General features: G+C 37.8%; 3 protein-coding genes across 5 annotated transcripts in view; 2 read left to right on the top strand and 1 right to left on the bottom strand.

The window, feature by feature from the left end:
- Positions 1-634: 634 nt before the first annotated feature.
- Positions 635-2425, top strand: LOC137258157 (26S proteasome non-ATPase regulatory subunit 10-like). Its single transcript, XM_067795724.1, has one exon. The coding sequence runs from the start codon at positions 962-964 to the stop codon at positions 2057-2059; it is 1098 nt and encodes a 365-aa protein (XP_067651825.1). The 5' UTR covers positions 635-961; the 3' UTR covers positions 2060-2425.
- A 2654-nt stretch (positions 2426-5079) lies between these two features.
- LOC137258140 (serine/threonine-protein phosphatase 6 regulatory ankyrin repeat subunit B-like) lies at positions 5080-6734 on the top strand. The gene has a single exon (XM_067795706.1). It carries the CDS (start codon positions 5100-5102, stop codon positions 6183-6185), a length of 1086 nt encoding a protein of 361 aa, XP_067651807.1. The 5' UTR covers positions 5080-5099; the 3' UTR covers positions 6186-6734.
- A 1025-nt stretch (positions 6735-7759) lies between these two features.
- The window catches only part of LOC137258138 (endonuclease/exonuclease/phosphatase family domain-containing protein 1-like), a 56255-nt gene continuing 47662 nt past the window's right edge, over positions 7760-16352 (bottom strand). For 2 of the 3 annotated variants that reach the window (XM_067795702.1, XM_067795703.1), the window contains exons 7-9: positions 14947-15000; positions 14416-14556; positions 12462-13643 (exon numbers count right to left, since the gene is read on the bottom strand). In XM_067795702.1, the coding sequence (XP_067651803.1) occupies positions 13456-13643; positions 14416-14556; positions 14947-15000 (383 nt within the window). In that variant the 3' untranslated portion in view covers positions 12462-13455. Of the gene's footprint in view, positions 13644-14415; positions 14557-14946; positions 15001-16352 lie in introns of all 3 variants that reach the window. The other variant, XM_067795701.1, reaches the window with a different exon arrangement.

A 16352-nucleotide genomic window follows, 5' to 3' on the forward strand; every position in this document is an offset into this window, starting at 1 on the left:
CGCATGAAGCACGGAAATTACCGATATTTTGCGATTGAAAATCGATGGAAGGGGGATAACTCTAAATCTGTTTTACCTTCTTCAAAATGGCTATTTGCCTCGCTTTCAACAGAAGTGCTTCAAACAGTTCAAAATTAAAACTCAGGTGTTCGGTAAGATAAATACGTGGGCTCATGTTCCTCGAGCCCGCAACTGATAATACAGATCCGTGTTGTCTAATTATTTCGGAAACTTCTTATATATCTACAACTGTACGCTCGGTATTCTCTCTCTCTCTCTCTCTCTCTCTCTCTCTCTCTCTCTCTCTCTCTCTCTCTCTCTCTCTCTCTCTCTCTCTCTCTCTCTCTCTCTCTCTCGAATTTGTTTTTGTTTAATTCTATTTGTGACCACTCTCTTGAATGTCTTGAATTCTTTAGCTGAGTCTAGTTTATTTGTGGCACTTTACATTTCATATTCGTTTTCATCTTCGCTAAATCTGTTTATTTTTTATTACAAACTAAAAAATAAGGCATCGAGCAAATCAACACATATCAGCACTTCTGTAGTCCGACGATGGTTTCGAACTGAATAAGATTAATTGGCACGTACTTCAGGGAGGTATCACAGGGAATTTAGAGTTACCTCCCTTAACACCTGTTTTCGTTCACGAACGTTGTGTTATGAGGCAATGTGGTAGGGAATGTGATGGTTTGTGGGCCGACATATCAGTCGCTTCCTGTAAACTAATATTCGAGAAGGAAGTGAAGCCTTTATCAGTCTCCAAGGTGAAAGACTTCGGCAAACGCACAATGCAATGTTTTTGAATTGTTTTGTCAGAGACTAATTGGGGGTGTTGTGACAACAATATCAGTGACCAAATTCACCATCACTGGCATCAGTGTCAGTGGGACCGGGCACGTGTTTTCACGGAGTGTCCAGGTTCGTAATAACTGAACAGGGCACAGGGATTTCGTTAAACAAAATGTCGATTTCTGCTGAGTTGGTTATGTTGAATAAGCTGATAGCGAATGCTAATGACGAAGAAATTTTATGTCATATTCGGACAAATAACATCACGCCAGAACTCGCTGTCGATCTGACAGCAGTGATGTCTACAATTTCCAAGGCTGCAGTTCTGGGACGTGTCAACATACTAAACACGCTTCTCTCCCTTGGATTTACTCCCCAGCCAGATCGACACCCAATTCATTATGCTTCAGAAAATGGTAGTCTGGCTGTAGTGACATCTTTGGTGGAAGATCACAACACTGACGTGATGTGTGTGGACAAAGTCAATGACAGTCCTCTGTTCCTGGCCTCACGTAAAGGGCAGTTGGAAATTGTCAAATATCTTGTTAAAAGAGGTGCAGACATCAACTTCGGAGGTCGAATACCACCCCTTGTCATTGCTGTTTCTCGCTATCAAATCCATATTTGTGACTACTTGATCAAAAATGGAGCTGATGTAAACAAGGAAGACATATATTCACGCACACCTCTCCGTGCTGCTGCTCGAAAAGGTTATGTAGACATTGCCCATACTCTTGTGGAAGCAGGGGCATCAGTAAATGCAAAATGTACAGATCAACAGTCTGCATTTATGGCAGGAAGCCTGTTTGGTCATTTGTCAGTGATGAAATTTCTTGAGTCTCATGGTGCAGATATCAATGTGATTGATAATAAAGGAGACACAGCATTACATCTGGCAGTTCGGGAGGGTCATTATGAAATTGTGAGATATCTCCTTGTTGATCTCTGTGTTGTGTGTACAATTAACTCAGATTGTGAATCCCCTTTCTCCATTGCACTAGACAATACAGATTTTGACATTTTGCTTCTGTTTCACAAAGCTGGTAGATGGCCATTGAACATGTTGTTTGATTTCCCACCTGATACAGCAGAGCTGTTGATGCCTATTTTACACCTTGTGACAAAACCATATCTACTTCAAGAACTGGCCTGTTTCAAACTTCGAAGTATGCTTGGACCAAAGTTGACATCTACAGTGAATCATCTACCAGTACCAGGGGCAGTCAAGAACTTCATTCTGCTCAGTCATGTTCCATCTTGTAGACCATGAAAGGATTTGGAAATCACAAACTATGGCTTTGCAGTTTACATTTCGCATGTCATTATGTAACTGAAATATGTTCACGAGTAGCATATATCATCTCAAAAATGAGAATATTGTACATGGATGTGCTTTATCAGGGGAATGAGGGCTGATGTCTTTAAGTCGTGTCCATTTCCAATTCAAGTTCATTGTCTGCAAAGTTCATACTAGTCAGCCACCCTAAGACTTCTTACTGGTGCTGAGGACAAGGGAAAATCATATGATTGAAGTTCTTGATGACTTGTAGCATTTGGGGTCTGTGGTCTGAACCAGATCTCAGTGCCTCAGTTTGGCTGCCAAATGGAACTGAATAAACCTAACAGAAAGGGCAAACATAGTTATGAAGGTTTCTGTCTTGTTCAAACAAGACTAGCTACAAAGGAAGACAAACAGAATATAATTCACAATAAACCCCTCTTTTTTCTAAGACTAGTCCAGAAGTAGTGATTAGTGTATTATTACAGAAATTATACTGAGACTGATCATTGGGATATTGTCTTCGTCTAATGATGAGGTTGTCTAATGCTAGACACACAGGATTTGCATCATGTAGTTTGCTGTATCCCTATTTGTAGGGTAGTAAAATATACATGATATAGTTTCGCATTGAATGGTTATTATTAAAGCACAATGGGGCCTGTTCCCTGGTTTTTCAGTGTTTTAGTTCAGGGCAAAACAACATTCCTATAGTGATGAAGATATATGGCATTGCATATATATATATATATATTGGTATGTTGCTTGTTGAAAGGGCCATGACAAAAAGTAGATTTCCATTATGTATCTATGTAGAATTTTGCAGATAACAGTATCTATTGAAACAAGAAACTGTAGTCATTTTCCATGTTTTGTGGATATTTATTTGGAAAAAGAGGTCATCATGCTCTGACAGCAGTTGACAGTTATTCATTAACCTTTCCATATGCCCCAGAACAGAGCACTTCTCATTTATCTGGCATTGTAAACAGGGTGTGTATGTCAGTTTGGGTTTTGGCATGTATCTCTGTTATTTCTGTGCTATTTATAGCGTAATATCAGAGGGTATTAAAGTTGTGCGACACAGAGGACTATTTTCATACCATTTTTGTGAATCAGGTGTTGTAAACAAGGTGTGAATGTCAGTTTGGGTTTGGGTTTTCCTTGTAGAGTATAAAATGTTTGTCTTTTATTTCTGTTATTTGGAGGGTATGAAAGTTGTGGATCATATAGGATTATTTTCATACCATTCTTTTATGAATCCTGCAAGCATGGCTACGGTGCTGATTACACATACAGCTTTAAATATTAGAGGAGTGAAACCCCCTACCTCCTACCCAACAAATAAAACCAGGGATCTTGGTTTATTAAAGCTATGAAGCAGCTTGTGACAAGCATTGTCTGGTATGTGAATGAATGACATACAGAGGTACAAGTTTTGAAGTGGAGGAAATTGACCCATACCTTGGTGTTTCACAATTGTTTAATACATACCAGACATTGTAGGGTTTTGTAACTCTGTGGCACTTCCCTCTATGGTCTTCGAGATTTTAATTGATCTAGATGAAATTTCCGAGTGTGGCCTAAGGTCATTTGGTGTATCCATTTGATTGACATTGATTAGCAGATTGATAGCATTATATGAGAGGTTGTCAGGAAAATACATAAGAAGTACATAGGGAGTCCTGGTATTTTCTTATATGATTCGTCACCTCTTTGATGGCTGTTGTCCATTTTATATATTTTGTGCAAAATCGGCAGGTGAGCAGAAGAGACTGCTACCATATACTATCAGTAGTGGTTTAACAATTTTTTCATTAGACCCTATTGACAGTACAGGCCCTCATGTCATTGTGAGGATTAAAGATTTTTAAAAAAAAATATATAAAAATTTGAGATGACTCCCGACTTGAAATGCTTCCACAGTACAATATATCTATAAAGACATTGTGTTTCAAGTGTTTCAAGTCGGAGGTTATCTGAACAATTTTTTTAATATATCTTTTTAAAGTCTTTATCCTTGCATGACACGAGAGCCTATGACTGACAGGTAGTTAGTTAAGCACTAATAAACCTGAGTCATTCACACCTTGTTAATTGAAACTGGTTACTGGTACCGCTGTGGCAAGTGGTACCTTTCAATTCCCTCTGTGACCTATGAAATCTGTGAAGAGTAACAGGGATATTTTTATTTCCTCTTGCCTTTCCTGGTTTTCTGAGGACAGAATCCATAAAACAAGAACTAAAACTGGTCTGGTCTAATGGCACAACGAAAATATATTCCTGCACGCTTAAAAGTATCTAATTATGATTACATGAAGCAATTTAGAGGGATACAATCGCTCTCGTAAATAGGACAACCACACCACATGTATATGTCGTCAACACAGTTAAAACCCATAAGGACTACACAAACATTCATATGACTTTACTCTTGGCACACATGGCATAAACTATTTTTTTAACACTGACATATTTTTCTGCAATGCTGAGCATATGAAGATCTACATGGTGTGGATGACATGCTTCTACTGCATGGTTATGGAAAAATGTAGTACTAAACATTAGTAGTGTATTAATGATACATTATGCCAAATGTACCTGATGCAATTTTGTAATGCAAACACACACACACGCACACACACACACACGCGCGCGCGAACACTCACACTCACACTCACGAACACGAAAAAAACAATGACCAAGGATCGAACCGATGAGCTAACTATTATGTTGATATTATGGTCAAAGTGAAAAGAGAGACCCTACATTACAGTTACCTCCCTTATACCTCTTTCCGCGTATTTGAGAAGCGAACAACATGTGCAAATGGCAAGCACGAATTTGATAAGTCTGGTTTGTAAACTACGACAGAATGTGACCCACGGTTCTATCAAGTAAAATACACGATGAGTGACATCCAACACTGTGGATAAGTGCAAATAAGCTAATCCCCTCTCCGGGCTATCCATCTCGTCGATTGATGTTGTAATTTGAATTGTGCCGGAATTTTTGAGAAGATTCATAAATAATGAGTGACCTGCGTTTACTGAATTCACTGATTGAGAAAGGCAGTGCACAAGATGTTTTGCGTCACATCAGGGCGAACGATATAAATCCGAATTGCTTTCAAAATCTACCTCCTTCTTCAGCGCCAGTATCCGTGGCAGCAATAGCCGGACATGCTAATGTTTTAAACACGCTCCTTTCTTTGGGCTTCATGCCCCACCCAGACCGACAACCCATCCATTATGCTGCTATAGAGGGTCACCTTACGGTTGTGCAGTCTTTGGTAGAAGATCACAATGCAGACATAATGAGCGTTGACAGTAAAGGCCATACCCCATTATATCTAGCTACACTTAATGACTGGTTTGATGTTGTCAGATATCTTCTTGAGGCAGGAGCAGACGTTAATAATCGCGGCCGGATGCCACCACTTATTTTGGCCGTTGTTCACTACAAACCAGACCTTTGTAAATTTTTCTTGAGTTATGGTGCTGATGTTAACTTGAGGGATAATTTTGGACGGTCACCACTTGGGACAGCTGCACGGACAGGAAGTGTTAACATAGCATGTGAACTGATACAGGCAGGGGCAGACATTAATCTCTCAAGTCGAGGAGGAACACCGTTTCTATCAGCAAGCCGTTTTGGTAAGGTGTCGATGATGAGACTCCTGTCTTCTCAAGGTGCTGATGTTGAGGCTTGTGATCAAGATGGAGACACTGCCTTACATCTGGCTGTTGGCGAGGGTTACTATAGAGTTGTTAGATATTTAGTTGTTGAACTATGCATTCCGTTAGATGCTTTTAATGATATTGGCGAAACTGCATTTTTCATTGCTCTGAAAAAGTCTGATATTGCAATTATGCAACTCTTCATAAAAGTTGGATACTGGCCAGTGAGCGAGATGCAGAGGTTAGAAGTAAATAGTGAGCAATTCAAACTCCTATCAGACATTATGTCGAAGCCTTATTTGCTTCAAGAATTAGCTTGTTTTAAACTTCGAAGGACAATGGGATCAAGGGTAACAACATCTGTGAATCATCTTCCAGTCCCCCAGCCTGTCAAGGAATTCATTCTGCTCTGCCATTTGCCATTTTCTAGACCTTGAAGCTTTAATTTTAGACAAACAACTAATTTCATGTTGAGTCTTTGAAGGGCATTTAGAAGTGATACACATAAAGACAAGAGTTTTTATGGATAACCTCTTTATAGTGAAGAGTCACAACATTTCAAAGTATGCTCTTACTTCTTCGTCTGGTGAATGAATGAAGAAGTTGTCATCCATAAAAACTCTTGTCTTTAATTCAAATGTCCACTAGGAAAATGTCAGCAGATTTTAGTCTGTACCATATTGTTTTTTAACAGATGATTTCTGGTAGAAAAAATGTATTGAGTTCAAGGCTCACCTAATTCCAGGAGCGGCAACAGAAAAAATTATTTTCAGCTTAAAATTTAATATTGTGAATGGAATGGATTTGGACGCTTCACAGAATTATCAGTTTGAAATAAAATCCATAGAAAATTGCCATAAATGTGATCCACTCAAGGCAACCTGAGCAGCTTTTAACTGAAGCTTTGCACAATATGAGTATACAGATGTTATTTTTATTCCATGTAATAAATTCTGAGGCCAGCAATAAAGGAATCATTGGCTCTTGTTTGGGCTTGTATCATCTGTAAATAAACTAAGAGAGTCCATATCAGTGGCCACCCTTTAAATTCCGAGCATGCATTAGATCTTAAATACGAGTTGACTATCATTCAATACTGCACAGTCTCGGTTGTCTGGATGCCTGTTTTATTGTAAGAGGTAGTGTATCAGTAATTTGTGTCTTTGTGGTTTGGTTTTTGTTATTGTCATTTTGTTTGTTTTCTGATCAGTTATGTCATCATCAATGGTACTCATATTTATGAAGTCAATCGAGGAGTGACCAGACCGAAAACTGCATTGTCTTCACAAGGGACACAACTCCCATTCTGCTGAAGATCACAAATGAAGCCAAGGAAAGTTAATTTTGAATGTCAAGAGGGTAGAGACTAGGTTTCAACATAGGTTTGTGAACACTCGTTCTTGGAAGAAGGCACTGATAGGATACAAATATATCACTCTATGAAGAATTATGCCATATGCCATTTGGTAAAACTAATCAATGCTACCATGTGTCGCTGAAATTTTGTGTATGTTTGACATATGCGCACAAACTAAGGGACTGGTCATAATTTATGTCTGGGGGGTGTGTGTGTGTATAGTGATGAACTGAATGAAGTATCTGAAATGTGAATGAACCCCCTCAGGTTTATGTACAAAGTAAGCGACCCCACTGCATGTATGGATAAAATCAATGTCAGTCACCAGAATGTCACTTGCAGTCTTATACCTGGAAAATTGCTGATTGTAGTGTTCAACAACAAACAAACTTCTTGTCTATCCATCAGATAAATGAATACAGTAATTAGTGATATTGCTTTAGAAATTGTTTCATGCTGTCTTAGGTTTGCAGTCAGCAAATGACAAACAGTATATCTGTGGTACTATTTCTGCTGGCTACGAAAATGTTCTAACCATGTGGATATAAACAGACATTTTGGAACTACATGACCAATGTTAAGGACAAGCAGTGATCTAGATTAGTTACAGATGAAATGCAAAGTCTCTAATAATGTCAAATTAAAACAGACACATATTTCTGATGTATTTATTCACTGAAAATCCCATAATCTGTTACATCCTTTGCTTGTTTAACAGTGAAACAAACCATGTCCAGTGAAACATAACAGAAACTTCATGCAGAACAGTGACACCAATTATAACAATAAGGCTCATTGTTTGTTTAGCAATGTAATCTACTTCCGTGTGTTGCTGTCTTACCAACAGGAAGGCCATGTCAGTCAGTCCAACACTGACTCTTTCAAAAAGACCTGCCTTTCTGTGACAGTTCCATGATATCTGGACCAGCTAGAATCTGTTATCAGTGCAGTGTCTTACCCTGTTTGTTAGGAAACAACAAAAGAACGTTTCTTCAATCAGATCATTAGATGACAACTGGCAAGTTGTAATGGCAGCTGTATTGTAGCAGTGTAAACAAAACTACTTGGTAGGGAGAAGTTGTAGACTGGGGTTATGAATGTTAGACTGACGTTTAGACCAAGAAATGAAGTTATACCATTTGAAAATGTACAAAAATATATTTATCTACAAAACTAATCTAGATGGAGCCTAGAACAATCCTTCATTTCAGAGGAGAGGCAATTGAGATTTGCCACATCTTTCCAGACTTGAGTTGGGACTCTTACTTGATGTATTCTCCAGGTCTGGGAGACAGACTATGCATCTGTGTTTTTTGGCCAGCTTAGCCAACTATGAATAGTGAGACAGCTTATCCTTTCTCAAGATTCCAGTCCAGTGTATAGATTTTCGAAGCTCTCTAGGCACTAAGATAGTTGTAACTGCCATATATTAACACTGACTTACGACTATCATAGAGCTAAGAGCGCTTAAAAAATTCAGACCCTGGATTGGGACACCAAGATCATGGTGTGCATTTACCAGTAGTTTTACACTAAGAGAGGGAACACCGGCAATGGGCTTCACACATTGTGAGGAATTGGACACGGGTCTGCAGCATGACAAGTGAATGAATCGAAATCTAGGCTACCCCACCAAGATCAGGCTTCATCCATTTAGCAAGAAACCCCGAGTTCCTGATCTACAAACATTGGCTTAGATCTATGGAACCATGGGTTTCCTGCAGGATTTCTGAGCATGTTCCTCCCATTGCTTGCAGACTGGAAACAAATAATCATATTCTGTTTAAGGTTGGATTATTCAGAATTATAAATATTGTGAAATAATGGTCTGGCCATTAAAGCCACTTTTTTATTGGCCTTGACATCAGTGAAAAACAAGTCTCCATATTAACACAACACAGTAACATGAATTTGGAAAATGTATCATTCCAATCTGTGAAGCTGAAATGACATTTGCAGCAAAATTAATGAACATTGGTCTGAGAACAGGTCTAGTGAAACAGCTTTAACAATCCTGTACTATGACATTTTAACTGCATGTGGTATTCTTCAGCGACCCTCTTGTCTCACAGAAACTTGTGTGTAAATCTGAGAGTAAATTTGTTCTCCTGGGCCTTGATTCACACGGTGTTCGTAACTTTACAACCGGCTCTATATCAATTGTTAACCATATGTTTATGAATGTCGTAGCTACAAATGATTTGTAGATAGGGATCCTGTATTGGCTCTGGGTGGCTATCACAACATTTTCCTGTCATGTCCGATAATGCAAACACCTTGCAAGTACATATACCTCATTTGCTGAACATGTCTTAAATTACCATTAAATCAAACACAGCCTTCATTATTCCTCATGTAAAACAATATCTGCACGAAAATGTGAAAAAATATTGCTATGTGTTTACAAAATTCACATGACCATTCTGTACATATTTACAGTTAAACATAATAGCTAGTGTAAAATGTAAAATGTCTATCTACATTGAGCATAATTTAAACAGCAAATTATTATTCAAGCAAATAAAGGTATGACAGTGAAAGTGGGGCTTGACCAGTGGTGATTTATTTTGTTTTGAAAAACCCAAACCAAACCAAAATATTACACCCCCAGTTATCCTATATATTATGGGTCTGCTCAGAGTGATTCATATCTGGGTCAACTCTGCCCTGCCTACACTTTGTTTTTCAGTCTTGTGCAATGGAGAGACTGCTGAAAATGGACAACAAACAGCAAATTCAGCAGACTTGACTTTCATGTGGTGTTTACATAAAATCCAGAAAAGCTCATTGAATATTGGCTTCATGGTCCATTCTTATACTTAAGAGGAAAGTTGACCTTCTACAAAAACATAATCCATAACATGAAAAAATGTCAGGATTTAGTGGCATTTTGATTACTTAATGATTTCAAACTTTTGAGAAAGAGGAGTTCTGTGGTGAGGTCATGATAAAGGGTAATGGTCACGTCATTTCCAAAATACAGCGATGGCAGCTGGCTGATCCTAAAATTTTCTTTCATAAAATATTATACATTGAATAATTGTGGGTACAATAATATAAACAGTTTCTCATGGTCATGATGTTTTGTGTTGTGCCAGATCAAACATTTCCATAGAAACCTTAAAATAACAAACTGCAGTTGAGTGAGACATCTTTCACCGCGGACACTTGAGTAAAAGTTTTCATAATAACAAACTGATAGGGTAACACCATACATCCACAGTGTTTCACCCTGTTGAAACAGCGGTGTACATTTCATCAGTTAAATGTAGTAAATGAGACAGATCAACAATACAATTTCTTTTGTTTATTTTACAAACTTGTAGAAATTTCTTTCTAAATCCGGAGTAAGTGTTTTCCTATACTACAGGCAGCAAAGAAACTTTGAAAATAAAAATAATGTCATAGATATTTCATGTGAAAAACTGTTTTCAAGATGAAAGTCATCATATAGTTATTTATCACCTTTCCAATCCACATCAAATTATAAGCAGATTATTGTTTTTGCCCATTCTCTTCCCACAGTGGTTACTTGTCATATCTTCCTACGTAGGAAGATATGACAAGTAACCTCTGTGGGAAGAGAATTGTTTTTACCTTACCAAATTTTTCGTCTAAATCTGCAACCCAAACAAGAGGCCTGGTCTCCAAACATTATTTTATGTCACTGTTAAAAAATAAGGGCAAGATTTCTGACATGGTCTAAATTTACAGCTGGCCAGCCAGATGGTCTGGTAAATTGTTTTAGATGTTCCATTCATCTGAGTAAATTCACCAGATTTGGTCTGGTCATATCCTTTCAGGGCTGGTAACATTTTGAAGTTAACAGCCCTGATGTTTGGCTGAATTTTGGCTTATTTCATACACTGATTATGTTATATTATTTCATATTTTATGGACATGATATGACTGAGTATGACTACGAAAAGGAATTGAAAACAACAATTTAGTCCACATGAAACATGTTAAATCCAAGGTTTAAACCTCCAGGCCTCGTTCCACAAACTGACCTAACCATTATGATGATTTTAGTCAAGGGAGTTAAGATTAGTAAGATTTTTTTTTAGGGATGGGGAAACACTGGTGTTAATCCACAACCCACAAGCGGAGGTTGATGTCTCTCGTTCTGTCAGCCTCTACCATGCCTAATCTACGGAAGCACTAGCGGCAAGAATATCAGTCACACCGTCATGTGTGCTTCATGCTACTGAGTAATTCATTCATATCACAGCATGTTGGATGAAAGTGAGTGGAATTATAACGTGATGCTGGCCATGTTATCAACACTGGTGAATCCAATGGACGTGGATGGCACTAATATGGGATATGAACCTCAAACAGCAGGTCCTGTCATAGCTATGGGACACAACTGTACATACTGCTGCTGTGCCTTACACTACCGGTCTCGACCACGATCTCAAATATGGAAGAATGGATTAACCCTCTGTCATTATCCTATCAACTGATGGCTCTAAAACTCTGCACTTGTGGTATCACAAGAAGAAAGAGACGCTCTGGCAGCAGAGATCTTCCACAATATTCACCTTCATAACATAAGATTCTGATAATGACTATTATTTTCCTTGAATACCACAAACAGCATAGAGGCAAACTTCAAAGAACAATATATACTGACATGCCAACACTGATGTCTTGTTTCAATACTATGAATATCAGTTGAAATCAACTAAAATATGTTACTTCATTTGTTTTGAGACTATGATCCCAAAATTTACTTGACGAAGAAATAGACTGGCACTTTATACTTTATATTTCATAAAAAGTATACTCCCACATACTTGACTAAACCTGTGTACAAAATAATAATACCAAACTGCTCATGGAAGACCCCTAGATGATATAAATAAAAAACATTCGTAATCTCAGAACAAAAATACCCTGTAGAAGAAACTGACAAATGCAAAAATCATTGACAAAGAATTACATAAGAACTTGATAAACAAAATCCTGTCAATCTTGACAATAATGTGAACAAATCCAGCACCTGGGAGTAAGTTTTGCAAAGGCAATCTCCTATACCTTCACCTATCTCCCACAACAAAAGGTTAACTTATTCTTGTAATATAGAACAATAAAATCAATAGGTTGCAATATGCTCTCCATTCCCCAAGGCCAGGTTTAATGAATATACCTACTTCCCAAAATTTAATTGTGAAAAAGAAATAAGAGGGATGTTAATACTATTTACCAGAACTAATTGAACTATTAAAATTACCTATCACTGTATCAACCTGGCCCGACTCTGGTTGTGTCTTTCCTTATTTCGCCAACCTATAATTTTTTCCCTACCTACTTAACATTTTAAAGAAATATGAATATATTGGAGATTGGTAGATTTTTATTTTGACAGTTTTCTAGCACCCAACCTGAATGTTTTGGCCAACAATCTGAAAGGAGAGAGAGAGAAAAACAAACATGTCCAGTTATACAAAATAACATGTTAGTTAAAAAATCAATTAATTTTGTATTTATTACAACATCTGGTTCGGATAACTTGAACTGGGAGGTTTGATGGATGACTTCAATATATATTGTGGTAAGAAGGAGATCAAGACAGTTAGTAAAGACTATATCTTGAAAAAAAAAATATGACAAATTCTTTTGTCACTGTGGACAGTGTGTTCAGTCTTCTGTGTAAGAGCGTAAACTCAATATCCATTAACATATATTTTAACTGACTAGATTATCAGACATGCACAAATATGCACAATCTGTAGGAGAGTTAGAAATATTTTGTGATTTAATTTGCCAAAATGAGAGGCGGTTCCTGTTTTAAAATACTACAATCCAAGTGAAAACAATGATGGTGATGAACGCAGTGAATAAAGGCAAAGTCATTTTTCAATCTTGGCAAAATCTTTTGACCTGTGATAAAGTGTAATCATCCTCTGACTATTGTCTGATGAACAATGTGTTTCAAAGGGAAGTAACTATGTAGAAGCTTCCTCCTGAAGCTTCCTCCCCTAAGGGTCAGTCTCACTGGTTTCTTGGCGTGCACCACTTCATCCCTGAGGAATTATCTGGGTGACCTGTCATCTAAAAAATCTTCAAATGTATTCACTCTGAATATTCCCATATCATTTATTACATATATAAACCATGCACATGTCTTCATCATGACATGAAATTACCGGTATCCTTGACTAATGTACTGTTAATGGCGACAACTATGACCTGCCATCTGCATTGCTCTGACAGTTGTCTCCCCTGACAATATTTTCTCTCACACTGCAGCTGTGGCATAATGTGCCTCCACTCTCCATCCATAATACGCAATAACAGGTGGCACCAATTGCTTTATTTTTTTCACAGCACAATATTTTCTGGTGTCAAGAGTCGCCTCCTCCGACAGTGAAAACAACACCTCCCGATCCAATATTTGTGCTTCCATTGTCCAAATCTTTGTTGCTGCAGATTTCTGCATACACAGGGCAGTGATCACTTACAACACCACCCCATGACCAGCCGTTGGGTATCCATGGGTTGGACAGGCCATCACGAACAACACTGGAACGACCTAGGAAAAACAAAACATTGAGATTTTTACATTTCTGTCCTCCGATATCTAATAAACCACTGCAGCTGATATGCACAGATGTACAATAGTACATAGGCATGTATGTTGAAAAGTGTATAAAGGAATGTGGCAAACGAGACTGATCAAAACTGTTAACATGGAACATTAAGTCTCTGAATTGACCCCTTGAAAACGTCCATGGCAACATAATGATACAGTGATATAAATTACACATTTTAGAGACCCTAAATTATTATGGATCACGACTTTTCTGGTCCATGGAGTGTCTTCACTTGAGACGACTCTAATTTGAACGACTTGCCTATTACAGGTATACCTTTGTACAATAACTTATTCTCTACCAGTGTCCTCCCATTAGATTTGTTTGTATGTTGTTAACACTGCACCCAACAATATTCACTTTTGTAGCGATAGTGGTCTGTCTATAACCAAGACTTGACCAGGCAATCCAGTGATCGACATCAAGAACATCAATTTACAAAATTGCGGTGTTTGAAATGAGGCTCATCCACCTGACTAAGACAGCTAGACTTCTGATGGACGCTCTAAATTAATAGCTAGCTCATGAAATTGAGAGGAATATTTATCATACGATAGCTCCAGAGGCTGAAATCACACACTGGTTCAGCAACAAACAGCTGAGGCCTTACCATTATAAACAAGACTAAAGTTAGGGACACATTTGTGACACTAACAGACCTTGCTTAGTCAAGGCAGTTTCATCACACAGATACAGTTCTATAACTCTTACCTGTAAACACGTCTTTGGTGTGTCTGTTGATCCAAATGTTGTCATAGCAACGGGTTCCATTGGGGTTATGGCTGCTGATGTTGGTGGCGGTGGTGGCAGGAATGCATGGGGTATAGCCATTCGAGGTCAGCAGTTTGTAGTCTGACGACGAAAAGGTATATAATCATAATTCCTGATTCTAAGCTTTCAGATCTTATTAATACCATTATCAAACCATAATCTTGAAGAGTTTTCCACTACATTTTACCCATATCATAATGTCCTGTAAACTGTTTGTTGTTTTAGGCCACCTTTGGCCATATCGCAATTACATGACAATAAATTTGCACACAATCAAATATGGACTATCCGTGGACTGACAGGGTGAGCACTGATCTGTGCAAATGGGATGCAGTGACACGTGTCAACCAAGTCAGTGAGTCTGACCACCTAATCCCGTTAGTTGCCTCTTACGACAAGCATGGGTTGCTGAAGACCAGTTCTAACCCCAATCTTCTCGGGTCCTTTGACATACAACACAGATGTTCTTACCATCAGAATCTGGGGACAGGTTGAAATCTCCCACAATGATGATATCGTTTTCTCCTGCAATATATGTCAAATATTTCATTTAACTGATAACCTTACAGGTAAATATACCACAGGATGAAATAGGCACTTAGGCAAAACATATTAACATCCTATTTCACAGGAAAGTTTATTTATCATACAATGGATAATGTTTTCATCAGGATAAAGCCAACAGATATTTTTTGTATCTGTTGGAGGCATATACAGATATTGATGCAAATTAGAGATGTCACATGCAAATTTTAGGAACTCTTCACAGTGTAAACAAATGAGGCATCAAGGGTTAGTGATTGTGGCAGAATTGACAGCAGTGGTTACAAGTGAAAAAGATAGAAATTCACAGACCTACGAAGAAGATACCAACATCAGTACCCCAACTGGCTGTTATTGTTAGCGAGAGGATGGCACAGGCATACAGATGCACAATGTCATGCAAATATTAAAGTGTATTTGTGTTCAAAAGATTAATCGAAGGTTTCTGAAATTCCATGTGAGTTAGTTGTTATTTTTCAAACATACAGCCAGGATTTGTTGACAACAATACTTGCTTTAACACAAAAACTTTATGGAAACTAGATGACCTAACACACTCCGCTGAGTGATAAGGAGAAAATTCTGTCACCAGGTTTGTGACGTAGGGTATTACAGCACACATATTTGTGAATCATGGACATTCAACATAGTTTAGTTTCATGATTTGTGGCATTTTAAATCACATTTTTTCAAATTATAAAGTAAGAATGACATTGGATGATAAAAAGGTTATCACACTTGTGTGTTTTGGGAAGGTTACTATCCTGCATAGGAACAAGCACGGTGTATTTAGCTTGTCAAGGCTTGCTCAATACACTGATTATTCCAAATATAAGATATTAACCATCCCAAACCACACTCATATGATAAGACATATTTACATATATATTCTACTCAAAAGATAAAGACCATTTGATTCTTTCATGGTAATACAGCTAACCTGTTACACTACGACAGATTAACTGTAGAAATACAAAACAATGGAGTTTTCTCTATCTTCTCTTGAACACTTTACCTAATAGGTAATAATGAATAATTAACAAATAAGCTTTTATTTCCCACATATGTTTCACTACATTTCTGAATTACATTTCCCATCTTGAGATTCGGTATATAACTTTGAATCAACACCAACTACTTGGCATGTTGACGAAGATCATGAGCAATTATTTCTGTCTATACAAAGCAATGGGAGGCATAATACTGAATGAAGCTGCTCTAAAATCCTTGCAATAACACTGACAAATCACCTTCTGATACATCAGCATTTTCCCTTTCACCCTGCTCCAAACACACGGAAGTTCAAACAATTTGTAAAGTTGTGAAGAGTATAA

This window comes from Haliotis asinina, chromosome 12 (genome assembly GCF_037392515.1).
Source record: "Haliotis asinina isolate JCU_RB_2024 chromosome 12, JCU_Hal_asi_v2, whole genome shotgun sequence".
In the NCBI taxonomy this organism is placed as follows: Eukaryota; Metazoa; Mollusca; class Gastropoda; order Lepetellida; family Haliotidae; genus Haliotis; species Haliotis asinina.